We start from the raw sequence: 19,713 nt of genomic DNA on the forward strand, positions 1-19,713 counted from the left end.
TGCCACATCGGATTGCACGTTGCTGTCAGTGTGCAGAAAGGCACTCAGGGCATTGCTATACATGTGGTTTCGCAGCACTGCCCCCTGGTGTACGACAATGTGCTGTTTTGCAGTGAATGGTGGAGCCTTGCTCTGGAGGCATCATACCTCGTGCTTTCATTTTCTTATCTTTAGAGTAAATTGTGCAGATGGGGATGCCTCGTTCAGAACATACTGTTCTTCTGCCCTGGGGCCAGGCCTTATATCATGCAACACCTTGCTGGCCGCCTTCTATACCGTACCTAATGTTTGCCTTGTGTATGTGTAGCTTGTCAGCTGGGTGGAGGTGGGGCAGGGGTTGGATATTGGAGCAGTCACCAAACTTGCACTTCATAAAATCCATCATAAAATCCATACAACAAAGAAACCTCTACTCAACATTGGTACCCCTCGTCAACATCCCAGCACATAAGTAAAAAAAAAAATGGGTGGAATATCTTTCTCTGTTCAAGCAGTCAAACTATGGAATTCATTACCTTCAAACATAAGATCCATATATAACTATCTTATCTTCAGGCGATTACTCAAACGCTGGCTCTTTCCTAGTTGACCACCATATTATTCAAAATACAAATATACAGCAAAAGTAAGCACAAGACACCCGTGGTGGATATACTTAAACATGTATAATTTGATTGTATGTATTCATACATGTGCATCTGTTTGTGCAAATGCACAGATTACTTATTAGTGAAAATATATATACTTATATTTATGTTTAACAAATGTGCAAATGTGTATATTACTTATGGTTATAATATGTATACTCCTTATTATTCTGATTAGATGTATATAGGTCATAACATAAATAACATGTATTTGACAACAGGCTTATGGATCTCTATTTATTATAGTCACTCCTTTCCAACATATAAACATGATTAAACAGTAGGGGCATGTAAATGTTAAGTATTAAATACACGTATTACTTAAAAAAATCATGAATACATAAACAATAATACTAATTAATTAATAGAACAAGCATTGAAAATGCAATAGGTCTCGCCTTTGATTAACTTAAAGCCATTTGCTTTGCTAATGGTATTGTATAGCAAAGCAAATGGCTTTAACTTAACAAAAGGCTAGACCTAATGCATTTTAAATGCTTGCTATTACGAGGCAGGAGTCTTTTTCTCTTGAGGCAGCAAACGTCAGCAGCCGTTGCGCATCAGGCCAGGCCCACTGGATTTCAGCCATGCCTTGTTATTGTGAGGGGATAGTATCAATGGTGGCTCATCCTGATTTGTATCCTCCTTTCCGCCATCTAACAGGGCGAGTGCTCATCTATTTGTGGAAATGATAGAGGGACACTTACAAATAATATTAGCTTTGGGTCACAGTAGTGCACTATTTACATCCATCCCTAAGCCATAACTCCGATCTTTTGTTCAGAATGTCTTTTCTCGTGCCCACGTCACAGTTTTTGCGGGTGTATGCATGTAGAAACTGCCTGCCTACGTTTTACTGGGTGGAAAACATGTAGGGGGAAGCGATGCCCTCAGAAGCACCATATTTAGCATTTAATACTTTATTGTTCAGAGGAAAACTTTGAATAGCAGGTATATATTATACCGTCTAAATATCACACTCCTCGATATCTGTATTTTATTGGGGAGGGAAATACCTGAATCCAGTTCTTTGTGGTAAAGTGAATCTTGTTCTATGTGGGCTCCATCTACCACGCCGCTCCATATGACACCGTTCACTTCCTAGCCTGGTTTGATGGATGGGAAAAACGAGGAGATCATCTACATTTTACTAAAAACAAAACAGGAGTTCGAAAAGATGGGTTTGTGTGCTACGATTAAAGGTTATGAATATTCGTTTTAGGTCTGGCGTTACACTTATAGGGACTAAGAGAATTTCATTTGTATACTTGGCTTTTAATGTTTTGGATCAACTAATAAGGAACGTACTCGGACCATCAGTGGATTCTGGACCTGCTTCTTAAATTATTTAGCCCTTGGACTGATTTAATGTTAAAAGGATGTTATGGTACTATTGATGAGTGCTGATTCCAAAAAATACTTGCATTTATGGTTTGGGTCTTTGCCCAATTGGGAGTAAATAGGGTTGTACTCCCAGGTTTCCTAAACACCATCACAAGATTATTAAGCCATGTCAATAACAGGTGCAGTCACTTGCCTCGACCCTTTTGTTGTTTCTTTACACTTATAGGGACCATGCACTTAGCTATAGGTGCTGTCGGTTAGCTCTCTTCACCCATTGGTCTGTCAGTGTGTCATTGACATTTTTGTTCCACCAATATGCATACAGCATGGGAAACCTGATCAGCCCACTTCAGTCGTCAGTTTAGCTCTCTGAGTGACGACGTTATTTTCTTGGACAATGTGTACCTACACACAGTAAGTATTTCATTTAAACAAATTTACAACAAAAAAATCACAAACATTGGCAAAGCCAAAAGTTAGCAGTCAACAATAACAGACTTATTGACTTTACTAATGTTTGTGTTTTTTGGCAACGAGTGTAGTGTACTAAGAGTGTTTGAAACATGATCCAACCCAGACAGAGGTCTTGCTGTTACATTTTGCAGTAATAGTAGGTGGGCCACGTTCTTGTTAATCTCTACCATATATATCAGGGCTGTTGCAAAGAGAGGTAGGGGACTGCGAGGGCTGTTTGCACTTTACACAGCCACACACTGCTACTGTCAAATCTAGGTATTTAATCCAAATGTAGGCTTCACGTGTTTTTGTGGTATAGTATTAGACATTATAAGATACCTGCCAAATGTAGTGATATATTCATGAGAGAAGTAAAGGCAACTGCCACTAAGTTGCGCCATATGCTCCAAATGTTTCGTCAGACATTGCTTCTGTTTTGAGGTGCTTGTGCTACGAGAAAACGGGAGGGGCCCTCTCACACATGATATTTGGCCCCCACAAATGTTTCTGACAAGCCATGATGCTGTAGGCACAGCCCAAAACATACTGGGTCAGCGCATTCCCCACAGTCATGTGCAGCGCTGCCAATTAATCAGTCAAGTCAACGACTGTCTGTGAAGGTGTTTAGACACGAGGTAAATGGCTCATGGAAGCAGTAACAATTTAGTGTTAGGTTATACATTGTATTCCTGTAATTTGTTTTGTCACCCGCGATACTCTCATCCCGCATCCTCCGGCAATGAGATTTTGAACACTAAAATATTCCATCCTTGGAGTTATGACAGAAAATAAACCTGCGGGACTGTTTTGGGGAACGTTTATTCTGTAAAAAGAAGGAGAAAAAACAAGTGTATGAGCCCAAATTGTTCTTAGAAGACTGCCTCTTGGGCTGACGGACGCCGAAATCACGAATGCCAAGGCTGCCTAGTCCTAACTATACACATTTCTTTCACACCATTTCATTATCGTATTCTTTATTGTGAGTTCGTTATCATCCTTGCCTTCTCTTTTTATCATTGATTTCCTAGCGATCTCTTGTTCATCTCCCACCCCCTTTAACTTTCCCTCAATTGCACTGGGTTTAAAGTCAGATAATGAAAAACAAATGTGTAACCAAGGAGTGTCGGCGGCTGCCATATGCACCCACCCCTACAAGTTAAGCACTGGTATAATGATGCTGCGGACACGCTCGCTGCCTTCATGGCAAGCGGGCATACTTGCTTAGAAGAGATAATCACTCGACGGCGCTCATAACAAGGGGCTCGAGTCGAAAATATGCTCCTAAAAAAACTCCCACATCAACAATTCCACACCACAGAGAATACCTCCCCAGAAAGCAAATGCCTAGAAAATGTGTTGGGGGGAAAGCGAGCATGTGGCCTATTAGCCAGAACTGCCGGCCTTGGAGCTGGGGGGTGCAAAAGGGGGTGGTGATGGACGGAGCATCTAAATCAATTAAACACTCACACCCAGTCAAAAGATCTGGGTTTAATCCATCACCGTTCTTTAGCCCACTCTGCCACCCCAGTTCAGACATGGCTATATGCAAATCAGTCTGACCCTGTGCCTCATGGGAATAGTCCAGCCCGAACTGCCAAGCCATGCCTTGCCTGGACCGTAAACAAGCTTCCGAGGACCGGTTTCTGGCATTCCAGCCGTCTTCAGCCTGGCTTGCTTGAATCCAGTGTCAAAGTGAACAAGGGACTCACGTCTGAGCATACCCTGCCACACTTAGGGTTGCCAAAAGCGGTACAAAAGGGGGTGGTGATGGACGGAGCATCTGAATCAATCAAACACTCACACCCAGTCAAAAGATCTGGGTTTAATCCATCACCGTTCTTTAGCCCACTCTGCCACCCCAGTTCAGACATGGGTTTATGCAAATCAGTCTGACCCTGTGCCTCATGGGAACAGTCCAGCCGAACTGCCAAGCCATGCCTTCCCTTCCCTGGACCGGAAACAAGCTTCCGAGGACCGGTTTCTGGCATTCCAGTCGTCTTCAGCCCAGCTTGCTTGAATCCAGTGGCAAAGTGAGCAAGGGACTCACGTCTGAGCATACCCTGCCACACTTATGGCGGCCAAAAGCGGTACAAAAGGGGGTGGTGATGGACGGAGCATCTGAATCAATCAAACACTCACACCCAGTCAAAAGATCTGGGTTTAATCCATCACCGTTCTTTGGCCCACTCTGCCACCCCAGTTCAGACATGGCTATATGCAAATCAGTCTTACCCTGTGCCTCATGGGAACAGACCAGCCCGAACTGCCAAGCCATGCCTTCCCTGGACCGGAAACAAGCTTCCGAGGACCGGTTTCTGGCATTCCAGCTGTCTTCAGCCCGGCTTGCTTGAATCCAGTGGCAAAGTGAGCAAGGGACTCACGTCTGAGCATACCCTGCCACACTTATGGTGGCCAAAAGCGGTACAAAAGGGGGTGGTGATGGACGGAGTGTGGCAGGGTATGCTCAGACGTGAGTCCCTTGCTCACTTTGCCATTGGATTCAAGCAAGCCGGGCTGAAGACGGCTGGATTGCCAGAAACTGGTCCTCGGAAGCTTGTTTCCGGTCCAGGGAAGACATGGCTTGGCAGTTCGGGCTGGACTGTTCCCATGAGGCACAGGGTGAGACTGATTTGCATATAGCCATGTCTGAACTGGGGTGGCAGAGTGGGCTAAAGAACGGTGATGGATTAAACCCAGTTCTTTTGACTGGGTGTGAGTGTTTGATTGATTCAGATGCTCCGTCCATCACCACCCCCTTTTGTACCGCTTTTGGCCACCATAAGTGTGGCAGGGTATGCTCAGATGTGAGTCCCTTGCTCACTTTGCCACTGGATTCAAGCAAGCCGGGCTGAAGACAGCTGGAATGCCAGAAACCGGTCCTCGGAAGCTTGTTTCCGGTCCAGGGAAGACATGGCTTGGCAGTTCGGGCTGGACTGTTCCCATGAGGCACAGGGTCAGACTGATTTGCATATAGCCATGTCTGAACTCGGGTGGCAGAGTGGGCTAAAGAATGGTGATGGATTAAACCCAGATCTTTTGACTGGGTGTGAGTGTTTGATTGATTCAGATGCTCCGTCCATCACCACCCCCTTTTGTACTGCTTTTGGCCACCATAAGTGTGGCAGGGTATGCTCAGACGTGAGTCCCTTGTTCACTTTGCCACTGGATTCAAGCAAGCCGGGCTGAAGACGGCTGGAATGCCAGAAACCGGTCCTCGGAAGCTTGTTTCCGGTCCAGGGAAGACATGGCTTGGCAGTTCGGGCTGGACTGTTCCCATGATGCACAGGGTCAGACTGATTTGCATATAGCCATGTCTGAACTGGGGTGGCAGAGTGGGCTAAAGAACGGTGATGGATTAAACCCAGATCTTTTGACTGGGTGTGAGTGTTTTATTGATTCAGATGCTCCGTCCATCACCGCCCCCTTTTGTACCACCGGCCTTGGAGCTGGGGAACAAGGTTCGAGCCTCGGAGTCGGCTCCACATCCTGTGATTCTGGAAAAATCACGTAATCTCCCCGTGCCTACCCAAATAAAAATAAAAAAGTGTCCTTGTGTAATATATGTAGATATATTGATTAGTTGCGTGTATAGAGCACAGCCACAAAATGAGGCTATCCGACTTAGACGTGAGTTGATACTAACCACCCAAATATACATTTTTTATCGACCTAAGAAAAGTAAAAAGTTAAGGTGGAGATGTGATCCTGCTAAATGAGCATTAGCCCACCGAGCTGCATCGGAAAGTCGTCTGCGTTTTCATGTTCAATCCGACTGAGATAGAGACTACTCTATACTTAATGTGCGCCTAGACGCAGACCTACAGGGCACTACCCCATAAGAGCAGAAGAACAAGCATTGGCATAGCCAATAGGTCTCGCCTGTGGAACCTTAGAAGTATTTACTTATGCAGTACAATATCCTTGGTGCAACATCAACTGTTGCATGGCTAAACACTTATAAGGTCCCAAAGGCGAGACCTACTGGCTATGCCAGTGCTTGTTTACATCAGATTCTGTAACATGGGAATCCTGTCATGATTTATAAAGGCAGGGTTTTAAGAAGGAAACAGCAACAAAACAAGGGCAGATCATTTTTCACCGTTTACAGCAACTGAAAACTGTTGGTGGAAATTGCTCAGCAAGAGAGCTGCTTCTTCCTATGAACTTCACCTCCACCCATCCTGTATGCCGCCCACCCAGAGCCTGGAAAAAACAACCAACTTATTTATTGATTGATTGACTGTAGGGTTATCAATAATGCATGATTTTAATCTTGCAAAAGGGGAATCCCTTATTAAAGTAGAAAGTTGGTATGTTGATTAAGAGGGATCAAAGGTGTAGGAAAGTGCCCTTTTTGTATGGTTACCCCCATCGTTTTTTTTCTCCAATGCTGAAGGTTCTGACTTTGAAAGTGCACTGAGTCAAAGTTATACTCTTTCACCAATTACAGGTAAGATTTTATACTCTGAAAATAACAGGCAACTAGCTAACAGACTAGTGCAGTAGCCAATATGAAATTAAACCAACAATGGAGTTGGTGGGTGTGATGAGTATGATCAGTCTAGCTACTATTAAGACATGAAGGGCCAGATGTAGGTAATCCTATTTTACCGATTCTAAGATACCGAATTTTACCGATTCGGTATTTCAGAATCGGTAAATGGGATGTAGCTAATTATTCGGTAAATTTTACCGAATCGGTAGGATTCGGTATTACCGATTCGGTATTTACCGGATCGGTAAATACCGATTCCGTATTTACCAAATCAGTAATTCCCATTCATTCCTATCGGGCTTGAGGCCCATAAGAATGATTGAGAATTACCGATTCGGTATTTACAGAATCGGTAAATACCGATTCGGTAAATAATGAATCGGTAATAGGGGGACCATGTTCAAGGGTGGAAGGGTGACACATTGACACCCAATTGCACCCCTGAATAGTGCATGGGTGCACATGTGGCACACGTATGTCTGCCACATGGCAAGGTAAAAAAAGCACAAAATTGCTTTTTATTAAAGTTTTCGATATTTACAACCAACCTTTATTTGGTGGCAAATACCGAATCCTTAACTGTGCAATGCACTCATTTGAGTGATCCCTACATTTCAGATTTGGTAATTTACCGATTCGGTATTTTAAGGAATCGGTAATTTACAGATTCCTTAAATTACCGATTCGGTAAATTACAGAATCTGAAATGTAGCCACCTACATCCCAAATGGCCAATACCGGTCTGTAACGGCCGAAATTCGGTAATTTCGTCCGTTACCGACCGGTATTGAGCCACCTAAATCTGGCCCGAAGTGCGTTCTTAATTAGATTACACTACAAAACTGTATGTGTCCTCCATTATTTCTTAAACTAAAATGGTACAGCTCAGAGGTGTCATTTAAACCTGAAATATAGCTCAAAGAGTTATTTCCCATTGATCCTTAATGTTGGTCACAGTTCTTTCAAACTAAAATCCAAAACACTGCCATAACATTCAGGCAAACAAAAGAACGAGTTAAAAAAAACTGCAATAACAGCTCACTTGTGATGTTATGTAAATGTAAATGTACAGGAATTTATATAGCGCAAATCACCAAGCAGTTTCTAAGCGCTTGCTTAGGGAACCCGTCCTGGTATTCCCCTGTGAGATAAGCCCGGAAGGGTATCCGCAAGGTGAAAGCCAGGCATCCCGCCGCGAGGGGCCGTTGTGGAGATTAAGCAAGCTATTGCCCAGAGTCGCAGAGTGTGAACCCGTGAATCAAGTAGACGCTGGATCGAGAATTGTCGAGTCCATGGACATTTTAGGACTCAAGACCCCGCCAAGCCGGGAATTGAACCCTGGTCCCTGGCTGACCTCTGCTTCCAGGTCCGCCTCCTCTAACCAGTGAGCCACACTTCTCCACATAAAAATGAAACTGCACAAATGAGAAAGCAGCTGAAGGGAAAAATCAAATAGCTGGCTTTATAAGATGCAAGCTTAATTTCTTTCAGATAAAAATATTTGTAGGTGCCATAGTCAATCAAGATTTCAATGGGAACGGAAGATGAAGGCATTCATGCATAAAAGGCAAGTGTGATAATTATAATGGGCAGACAAGATAATGGAAAATATCTGTGCATTTCTGTAACTTCATGTATCAACTGCTGACTTGACCTAGACAACCTGGGAGGATTTGTCACGTTTACTGCGTCAACAAAATGAAAGCCTTGAACAGTATTGTACCATTTTAATTCTAAAGAATTCAATTAGTTCCGCTACGAAATGGTCAACGAGACAGACCAATGTTTCTGCTTCATGAATGGAAGTCTGCAAAGAAGTAGAAGTTGTCCGTGGAGAGAAAACAAATACAACCCTTAAAGTCTGTTTATCTGCCACCTCGAAAAAAATACCTGTAGCTCTACTTTTATACACAAGGTGGGAGGAGCAAGTAGCAACACAGCGCTGGAAAATGGGGCTGATAACTGACTGGAGTGAAGCATCACACGGGGGCCAGAACTCAAAAACACATGCACTCTCAGACTGTTGAATGAACAAGCATTGGCCATGCCGAAAAGAAATAATAAAAAAAAAGTGAGTTGTGCGCACGTGCGTGTCGAAAAAGGTGCTGTGCACGTCGCGTGCGTGCTTGTGCGCGCGATGGTAAGCTGGTCTCCGGGAAAGTAGCACTTTCCCAAGCAGCCTACCAAATGTCTTGGCTGAGATCAGCGCATGCGCTGGATCAGGCCGAGACCTAAAAATGGGGGCAAGCTAATTCAAGTAATATTGTCAAAATAAAAGCATCTCTGTCGTAGTCGTAGTAGCAGAAGGCGGCGACGGGGATCAAATTGGCAATTAATCATGATTCGAGTTGAGACAATTGACCTGCAGTTTAAAAAAAAATGTTCTTTCTTTGTAGTTTCCAATTGATTGGTTATGTCAGAGACTTATGTGCAATTCGAAGCTCGCGTACCGAATACCGACAATGGCGACTCTGACTTTCATCCTTCCGAGAAGATAAAATGAGAAAGGAGCGCATTTGTACCTAAACTGTTTCCGTGTGGAACAGACATTAGCCCTATTCTTCGGGCACAGTCTTAATGGACAAAGACACTGCGGCTCGCGGAGCTATTCATTGACTGTTTGTATAGCGCTTCCACTCAAAGCACTTTGTGTAGCGAGGAACCTTAAGTAAACTATTAATATTATTAAACAAAACTGAAATAGGAATTTATTTTATGAAACGTGGGAAGAGGAAAGTATAGGACTTGCACGCCGGACTTTGCACCTGAGGCACGTCCCATTTCCTGTCGGTATAGCAAGAGTTTTGGACATAGCTCCCCGATGTATCCGATTTTAGAGTAAGCGCTTTTGGCCAGGACCACACAATTTGGTCAAGTGGGGAACCGGGATTACTGCTCAAGACGTGTCTACATTCAATGATTTAAAAAACATATCTGTGCAAATTAAACATTCCCTTTGAGGAAAACGACCCCCGCTTGACCCAACCCTTTTCCGGGACTTTCCGTGGGTGCCACAGTGCCTACTCCCCGCAGCGTGTACTGCAGCCTGACACCCCCCCTTACCTGTTGCTGATGAAGTCAGGGCCCTCTCGGAAAGACTGTGGCACCTCTTGCCCTGCGCAGAAAAACGCGTATTTATACAAGACCTCTGCGCCGGCGGCTGACAAATATTTGAGAGCCATATTGTCACAGCCAGCTTGGCAAACAGAGCCAGGGCTCGCTGTTTGCACCCAGCAACGGGGGAAGATGGGACAAGGCAGCGGCTGGGGGCGGGCGGCGTCCTTGCATTAATGCAGTGAGTGTTTAACAAGAACGGAGAACAACACAGGTATTTACTTCGCAGACGCCATGACATACACTTTTCTCTCTTTACTTCCTGCTGGTGTAAAAGGTTTTTATCTTCTTTATGGGGCCATCTGTTTCGCCCCATAAAGAAGATAAGAAACCTTTTACGCCAGCAGTAAGTCGGGGAAGTTCATCCGAATGGGAGGGACTACAAAGAGAAAAGTGTACGTCAGAGGACGCTCTTTTCCAATAGCTGGCCAACGTTTCCCCTAAACGGTGACGCCAGCCAATGGAAAAGAGGGGCGGTGTTAACCTCGCTAGTGAAATCTACCCTAAAACATAAGATCTCGCAAGCGAGACTGCGCATGCGCAGCCTACGCTAGCCGAGACCTAAAAAATAAGGGTATGTATCTCCCTCGCGATATTTTTTAACTTACTAAAAGAATAAAAAATGTGTTTATTTAAAACAAAAAAAAAGCATTATAGACATAATTATATGTATAGGTTTAACAATATATCCATATATAAGTAGATCAATACATGAATAACACATAAGTTTATGCTTATGGGTTTACATGTTTGTCATAATGTATAAATATGATTATAGCAATTGTATGTATAACTGCTTTACTATTGAAATATTGGTGGACAAATTTATATAAAAAAATAAAATAAAATTTAAAAAAACATAATAACAAATAAAATGTTAAAAACTTAATATACAGCAAAAATGGAAAACCTGTTTTTGTAAATATTTATCCATCCATATACATATGAGACTTTACCAAGTACAATTTTATACCTCCTGAATATCTTCCATTCGTGCATTATGTTAAAATCTTTAAGTATGAATACCTCTTATGTGTAGTCATGCCTCTAGATCTTTATATATTTCCCCCCCACGTCAGAGAAAAAAAGGTTAACTAATATCCCCAAACCCCATCAAACCACCACTCCATGACTCATCCTATTCCTCTTCCAAAACATCCTATACCTCCACTCTCTGACTCATCCCAAACCACTTTTTCTGCTATGAACTCCCAATAACTCCTGAACTCTTCTCTCCTCTATCCTATTCTTCCAATTAATAGGCGCTCTGACTCATCCCAAACCTCTTTTACTATGATGAACTCCCAAATATTTCTTTCTAAAGTCTTATCTCCTCTATCCATATTTTATCCTACTCGTGAAACTAACAGACTCACATGTCTACCACTCCCACCTCAATAACAATTTATAGTTCCCTCTACTAATTCACCATTAATCCATCTTTAGGTTCTAGAGTAGCGTGCTACTTGCCAAAAAAAGCTTCAATGCCACTTCAGGGGTATTAAGAGATATATAAATACAACTACAATGAAAAAGGGGGTTTAGGCCTGGCAAAAGGTTTCTTTTGCCCCGTTGAAATGTCAGTTTAAAATTGCGCACAGGCTGCCATGGCAGGCCTTATCATGTTTAAAAAGGCTACTTATATGGGTGAAGTAATAGATGCTGCAGGCCCACTAGTAGTATTTAAATGACATGCCTCGGTACATGTAGTACCACTTTACTCGTGACATACATGTAAATTAAATGTGCCAGTCAAGCGTACCATGTTTTAGGGTGAGTGCACACACACTTTAGCACTGGTTAGCAGTGGTAAAGGGCACAGAGTCCTAAGGCCAACAAATACGAATTCAGCCAAACAGGAGGAGTGAAGCCAAAACATTTGGAGGGGTGACCCTGCAGAGAGAGCTTCTCAGTAGGTAAGCATGTGGAATACTAGCTTTGATATATGTACATTTTCTCAAATCCCTGCTTGTGCGCCTATTTCAATTGATCTTTCATTAGTTTTTTGGTACACCTCATGCCACTGAACAGGTCATCAGAGATCTCTTTACGATGAAGGGGGGAGTAGCTTAGAGAAATATGAAAGTTCACAGTATTGAGTGTGGTAAAATCACCAACTGAAAAAGCCTTCTTTGTATACTTTGGTGATGGTAATGCATTAGAAGAGGTGGGCTAAGTGGGTGTGAATAAAGAGGTAAACCTGGTCCTAGGCGTCTGGCTAGAGATAGAATAGAGAGTCAGGAGGAGAAGGACAGACCCACTGCTTTTTATAAAAGGAATGGATGAGGTAGGCGTTCAGTTCTATGAGCTCTGCATGCCAACACCTGTTGCCTCCGGTGAGGAGGTAGAGGTAACATGCAACAAGCTGCAAACAAGTGAGGTGACAAAAGTAAGCAAGTACAGCAATATGAATGGCCCAAGATGCTCAAAGTAACAAAAAAAGAACAAGGTCTAATGAGACTAAGAAAGGTATGTGTGAACCCTATGTTAGATCAGAATATGGCTAGACTGGAAAGTTCAACAGTGTCTATATGCATTCTATTTCTGTTTCCAATTATGTATTTTAAGAGACTACTTCGTTTGCTGCACTAGTTCCACAGATAGACTCTGCTTCTCATGATTGTTTTCACTTTTAATGTTTGTTCCACTGTTTAGAGAAGAATAATTTAAGATTCTTTTTCCACAGTTTGGTGAGGAAACTGACCCTGGTTACAGAGAATCCTGAGGAGGCTTATCCAACACAGAGCTCCATCTGGACAAAGTTCAAAAGTTCTCTCCAAGCTGCGATAGGCATCATCTCCTTTGCCCCAGTCTTCAAGAGATACTTTTATGAAGGGTTAAAGGAGCTCTATGAAGACAATGTCCAGTACCTCGAATTGCGAGCCAAACTGACTCCGGTACAATTTCCATTTTTGTATTTTCACAGTCAGCTTCTGCCTTGTCATAAAATCCTGCAAAATGGTTTCCCTTGTGCCAGTGCAGATGTAATGCTTCTTAGCGATCTAGTGGACCTTCTACAGGTTCATATGCGTAAACTATTGCCCACTGTCAGGTGGAGGAGGTTGTCACACAGTAACTGGTTTATGTGTTAAATATCAATGTAGATTTGCACTTAATGTAGAAACCTATAACACAGCAAGATCTTTTTGAACTCTCCTGCTTGGCCATTAAGAAAACTGCACAGACTGAAACCTCTGTCCATCACTACCTGCGGATGGGCCTTTGCACAGGATGGGACATAATTTGCATGTGGTGGTCTAGAGCAAATGTGGTGTCATGGCAAACATCGCCCAGGATGAGACCAGGCGTTTCATGGTATAATTCTAGGTGGTAATTGCGGAGAACTATGGCAGATCGCCTTATGATATTCAGCATGTTTGTGGAATTCCAGGGATCAACAGCCACATCATCGAAGGCATTAGGTATTACCAGTCAGCAGCACATTTATCTTCTATAAGGAGCGTGGTAACTCATTTCAATGATGATCTCCCACACAGATGATAAAGTAACAAACAAGATGTCATGAAATATGAAATGTGAACATCATCAAATGGATCCCGTTAGAAAAGCATTAAGTCAGCCACCGGTTCATGCACAAAGCTTGTAAAATACATTCCAATGTGGCATCCATCTATGCATAAACTACACTTATCTGACATCCCATTCAAAAACTGCCTCCAATACTCAGCTCTTCACAAGGATTTATTCAGCCATACAACAAGTGGATCAACCATGGCAGTGGCATCCTCCAAACGCTCCGCAATATCCCTTTGCCCCATATTCTACCAACTTGAAAGTGGGTATACATTCTATTTGATATCAAAAGGAGGGAGTAACGGGCTATTGCTGCTCTAGAAGAGCAGGAGGTCCAAACACGACGTGCCCAAATATTATGTCTAAACAAGATTGTCGTGTTGTTCCTAGGGAACAGAAGAGAATGACAGTCTGTGATGCAGATGATTTATGGCAGGGTAACCAGGCGGTAGCCCTGGGAATCCATTTTGTTGGATTTAGTGCCCTCACACACCCTTTCGGGTGTCATGCTTCATCATTTGGGCCTGCTCCTCGTTGGGTCGGCGGTGCAATACCCAACGGGCAACACCTCATAGAGGGGCTCTTTGGCGGAGATCTTTTTCCAACAGCCGTATAGATGAAGTGCGGTTGTGGGGCCAGAACAATGGGGTAGATGTGATGTTGTGTGTTAAAATAAAGCTAGTGGTACCAGGAATACTTTATTCAGAAGGGCCACAGCTCTAGTTAAAAGCAATTATTCTAGAGGAGAGTGGTGGAAAATGATGTTTCCAACTGTCATGTAGATTTTGTGTAGTCTGGTCAACATGTTTCTCGCTACTGTGCAATTTGTCTAGCGATTCTCCAGGACCCGGTTGACTATTAGCAAATATCTAATGGTGTAAAACTGTCTACACTAGTACCCTAGAGTGTGGTGCTTCTATTCTCTAGTAGGCTACCACGTTGGTAGGTAAGGGTAAAATTAATATTATATTACCCTTCTTCTAGTTGTGATTGTCAGTACCTAAAGTTAAAAACAATCAAACAACAACAGTGTCCAGCGGGTAAAGCTCCAGGGAGTTCTTCCACCACAAGGTTGGTATTGCCTGGGCTTCTCTGAATGCACCTACCCTTCGCCGCTGGAACCGGGTGGAGGCTCACCCGGTTCCAGCGGCGAAGGGTAGGTGCATTCAGCGAAGCCCAGGCAATACCAACCTTGTGGTGGAAGAACTCCCTGGAGCTTTACCCGCTGGACACTGTTGTTGTCTGATTGTTTTTAACTTTAGGTACTGACAATCACAACTAGAAGAAGGGTAATATAATATTAATTTTACCCTTACCCACCAACGTGGTAGCCTACTAGAGAATAGAAGCACCACACTCTAGGGTACTAGCGTAGACAGTTTTACACCATTAGATATTTGCTAATAGTCAACCGGGTCCTGAAGAATCGCTAGACAAATTGCACAGTAGCGAGAAACATGTTGACCAGACTACACAAAATCTACATGACAGTTGGAAACATCATTTTCCACCACTTTCCTCTAGAATAATTGCTTTTAACTAGAGCTGTGGCCCTTCTGAATAAAGTATTCCTGGTACCACTAGCTTTATTTTAACACGCAACATCACGTCTACCACATTGTTCTGGCCCCACACCCGCACTTCATCTATACGGCTGTTGGAAAAAGATCTCCGCCAAAGAGCCCCTCTATGAGGTGTTGCCCGTTGGGTATTGCACCGCAGACCCAACGAGGAGCAGGCCCAAATGATGAAGCATGACACCCAAAAGGGTGTGTGAGGGCACTAAATCCAACAAAATGGATTCCCAGGGCTACCGCCTGGTTACCCTGCCATAAATCATCTGCATCACAGACTGTCATTCTCTTCTGTTCCCTAGGTATACATTCTATGTCATGGTATTTGTCAGAAAAAACAACTTTGTAGTTTAGATCCAACAGGAGCACACTTTTTTGTATTAACTACTGGCCTTTCTAAATAGAAATATGTTGACAAGCCGTAGACTTCGAAAAATAGGAATGGGGTAAGAGAGAAAACAGAGGAATTTGAGATCCCCATTATGACACATCACACTGCTGGACAGACACTTCTAATGGTTACAGCATGTATTAAAGGTTTCTTAGTGACAGTGCCTAAGATATTGCTTTTAGTCTAAACATAGAAAACTATTTACCTACAAAGTATCTCTAGATCTCAAACTCTTCCATCTAACACTTGTGATACTGGAATATAAACCATCCTATATAAACTCTGTTATTATGAGACTGGCTTGCTTACACTATCTTAATGGACAAATAAGTACTTTTGTCTATGATTGCATTCTCATAATCTCTGTGTATAACTTTAGCCATTGGGTTGACTTTCAGAAAACTGAAATGCACAACACTCTGTACTATATAATGCTCAAAAGCTAATTAATCTTCTCTGTTTAATCATGGATACCTTAAAATATTATCTATGTTGCAATTTATCAATATTTTTAGTGATAGGTTCCTCTATACTAAGCTCACATAATATGGATTCCAGTGTGAAATCAGTGACTAAAGTTGAGCAATCCTTGCACCAGGTAGATTCATACTTTAAATATTTTGTTCTTAAAATATTTCTCTGTTAGTAGTTTCTGATTACAATAGCTTCCATGGAAAATAGTCTTGCTTTCCCTTGAAATTACTGCAAGAACATACAAGCTATGATGCTTACACCGCGGCCGAGACATAAGCTGCAGATTGGGACACTTCTAACTTAAAGACACAGTAAAATACAAGAAATCCCCCTGTGTCTACAAAGAATTATTGATACCCTTTTGTTTTACATGGAAACTGATAAGCATGAACTACCACCACTCAATTGTAAATCAATGATATGACACAGGTACGGAAAGCTTCATATGAAGGACAAGAGCGCTCATTCAATAAAAGGTAGTCAATGCAAAGCTCAGTTGCATACTCTCAATAAAGGGGGCTTTCACAAACTGCATTTTGTAGTACATTTATAGTACTACAATAGTACTATGAGAGTACTACAAAATGCTATTCACAAACTTCAAACTTACAAGTCTAAGTCTCAGTCTCCCCCCCTTTTCTATGGTGAGATTCACACATGTTTAAGTTTACTACTCAGTGGAGGAATAAAGTTGAGTTACTGGAAATGGGGCCAAACTACTAATGAATGGAAGGGGTTTAGGGAGAAGTGTGGCTCAATGGTTAGAGCGGCAGACCCTTATGCAGAGGTCTAGCCCGGGACCAGGGTTCAATTCCCCGGGTCTTGGGCTCAAAACTTCCACGGACCTGATCATTCTCGCCTCGGTGCCTATTACAATCATGGAGTCCCACTCTGCAACTCTGGGCAATAGCTTGCTTAATCTCCACAACGGCCCCCACAACGCTAAGGATGCCTGGCCTCCACCTTGGGGGTGCCCAGGAGTGGACACCTCACAGGGAAAGCCAGGATGGGTTCCACAGCGGTATTCGTACAAGCACCTTGAGACCCTTGCGGGTGAGTAGTGCGCTATACAAGTATCAATATCAATTTACATTTTTAGGGAAATATTAATAAGGGGTTTATGGGGAATTGGGGAGTAGTTTAAGGAAGGACATGCATGCACACCAAAAAGAGTAAGCCCATTTCCATTGCAAACTTTTCTGACGTTACTACAACTAAAAAGGAATCTGAAATAGTAGTACATTACTTCAGCTCAAATCTGGAGAAAATCCAGCACCACACATGGCCAACCACTGGCATTACCAAACCTTCCCATGCAAAATCAACGAGCTAGGGACATAAAACAAAGTCCCACAGGAAATAATGGTAAATCAAATTGATTAAAATAGTTTAAAAGTAAATAAATGTAATTTTAAAAGAACCTAAAAATTAAACATACGTATTTAATAATAAAATATTACAGCAACCTTTTTTGATGACATTCATTGTTATTAAAATATCATTAAATTACTTTAAATTAATTATAAAGTCACACTGCAGCTTCATGTAGACACAACTCACACCACTTCCATTCCGACTAAATTGTGTTTCCTCATTGCTGGAAAGTAATAGTTTAGCTTTTGCTTTTAACTTTACCAGGGGGACCTACGAATAAATTTCACCCTTAGGGTACCACTGTGGTATTTTTAATACACAGTTTCACCCACTCCACACACTTGCACTCACCCTCACAGTGTTTTTACTTTTAAAAAACTCCGTCAAAGAGCCCTCTTGCAGGACCCATGGGGTATTGCAGTTCCGAACCCACAAGGAGCAAAAACCACCAATGATGTAGCATTACACCTTCACAGGTGTAAGAGGGCATCATTTCCTAATAAGGAAGCCTCCTCCCCCTTTCGGCCCTAATATCGTTTTGTATTTTCCTACCTATATTTCGTTATCTCTTTAGGAACAGCTACCCTCCTGTGTACTATATACTTGTTCTTGGGAGCTAGGGATTGGATCTCTTTAGGCTCCCCATCCCCATCTTTAATGATTTGTATGATCCATTAATTTGAACAAATTATTTCTTTGGTACGTTGGAACTTTGTGCAGACGGATATATAGACAGAACGCCGACGTTTCGACCCTAGATGGAATGCGCTGATTTATGTGCATTTATAGCGGGTCTTCATCAGAACTGGAATGTGATAGGACAGCCTATGAATGTAAAATAAAATGTGGTCAAGGCCTAGTGTGTCAGTGTTAAAAACAAAAAAGGGGGTATTGAAAACCCTTTCCAGCTAACCTCAATAGTAGTAGGTGTATCATTCAACAGTTCTCGAACTTAGGGGTGGAGATTGTCAGCCGACTAACTCGAGCAGCGTGAATTGCGCACATTTCTATCAAAATAAGTAAGGTGGAACTCAGGTCTAAATTCAAATATAGCAATACAAGTCATACAGGCTCCTGCGTTAAGGACTTAGCCTACCTTTAGTCTTTATTTTTAATCTTCAACACCAGCCGGTGGGAAGATCATGAAGGGCGGGCCGCTGTGGCGAGCGCCTAAATAATAATAAGGGATCCGATCTCAATGGTGGAATCTACTGATATCATGCTGGTAAAACACTGTATTGGGACACACACTGTGGGGAAACCTCTGGTGTATGTTTATTCATGCAGTGACTGGTGAGGATGGAAACAAGTAAGTGTTCACTGCTCTTTCTGGTCTTCGATTCTGGAAAAAGGCTGTGTTTGGGCCACACATCAGCGATTGAGCTAAAGTGTTAATTAATTAAAAAGTGCCTAATGTAAATAGTGAATAATGGATGTGCTCGATTTTCTTGAGCTGAACCGTCACGAGCACACATAACGATTATGCACAATATATGCCAGCTCGTAGGTGGTCTAGGGATGCTAAGTGTGTGTTAGTTTATCTGGTGGTGTGGCAGGTCATTTGACACTAATGCCGGCGCGTGAGGCGGCTGATTTCACATAGTTGCGGGCGTGTGATTCTATGAAGTTTCAATGGTGAAAACTCGTATCAAGACCGTGGTGTTTAAAAATGATACTCGCCTCTCTGAGTAGCAAAGATCATGGTCCCATCTATGGGGGGTTAAAACAATCAAGCAAGCCGGTGGTGAATCAGGGCACGGGGCTGCAAACAAAGACTTACTCTAGCGGCAACCCGGGACATCTCACTCCGTCAGTGCGACTCTCCAAATGTCAACCCGGGCCCTCGTGTGGTGCCTATTAGACATGCGCCGCCGATGGTGTACGTGTCTCTATGCGTGTACGAAGAAAGACTGATTCATACCTTGTCATGTGAAAAAATGACGCGCGTGATGGATGAGCGAGTGCTTATCTTATGGAAACAAAAATAATAATAAACCCAGAGTCCATTCCGGCCTCTATTACTATGTATGGTACACTAATAAACATGAGCATTCTTAGTTCTGTGACATATTCACTCGAAGGTGTTAATCAGAAAGGTACTATGTAGGGCAGGCTGCTAGTTGGTAGTGCAGTTAGAAAGCATATGTAATGTAAAAAGTGGGCTGACGCGCATGGCCTTCGTATAGCCCGAAAATATTAGATCGTGTTTAGCCTCTGCAATGACCTACACGATTAGTGTGGGCTACATGATTACCAATAAACATAATTATAAAAAAGTAACAGTCATTTGTATGTGATGGCCCACGTGTG

At 42.7% G+C, this 19,713-nt stretch overlaps 1 protein-coding gene across 3 annotated transcripts in view; it reads left to right on the plus strand.

The window, feature by feature from the left end:
• The window catches only part of LOC144808610 (adenosine deaminase 2-like), a 773,449-nt gene that overhangs the window by 435,923 nt on the left and 317,813 nt on the right, over positions 1-19,713 (plus strand). For all 3 annotated transcript variants that reach the window (XM_078673649.1, XM_078673650.1, XM_078673648.1), the window contains one exon: positions 12,743-12,953. In XM_078673649.1, the coding sequence (XP_078529775.1) occupies positions 12,743-12,953 (211 nt within the window). The remainder of the gene's footprint in view (positions 1-12,742; positions 12,954-19,713) is intronic.

The sequence above is a fragment of the Lissotriton helveticus genome, chromosome 1_1, assembly GCF_964261635.1.
Source record: "Lissotriton helveticus chromosome 1_1, aLisHel1.1, whole genome shotgun sequence".
In the NCBI taxonomy this organism is placed as follows: Eukaryota; Metazoa; Chordata; class Amphibia; order Caudata; family Salamandridae; genus Lissotriton; species Lissotriton helveticus.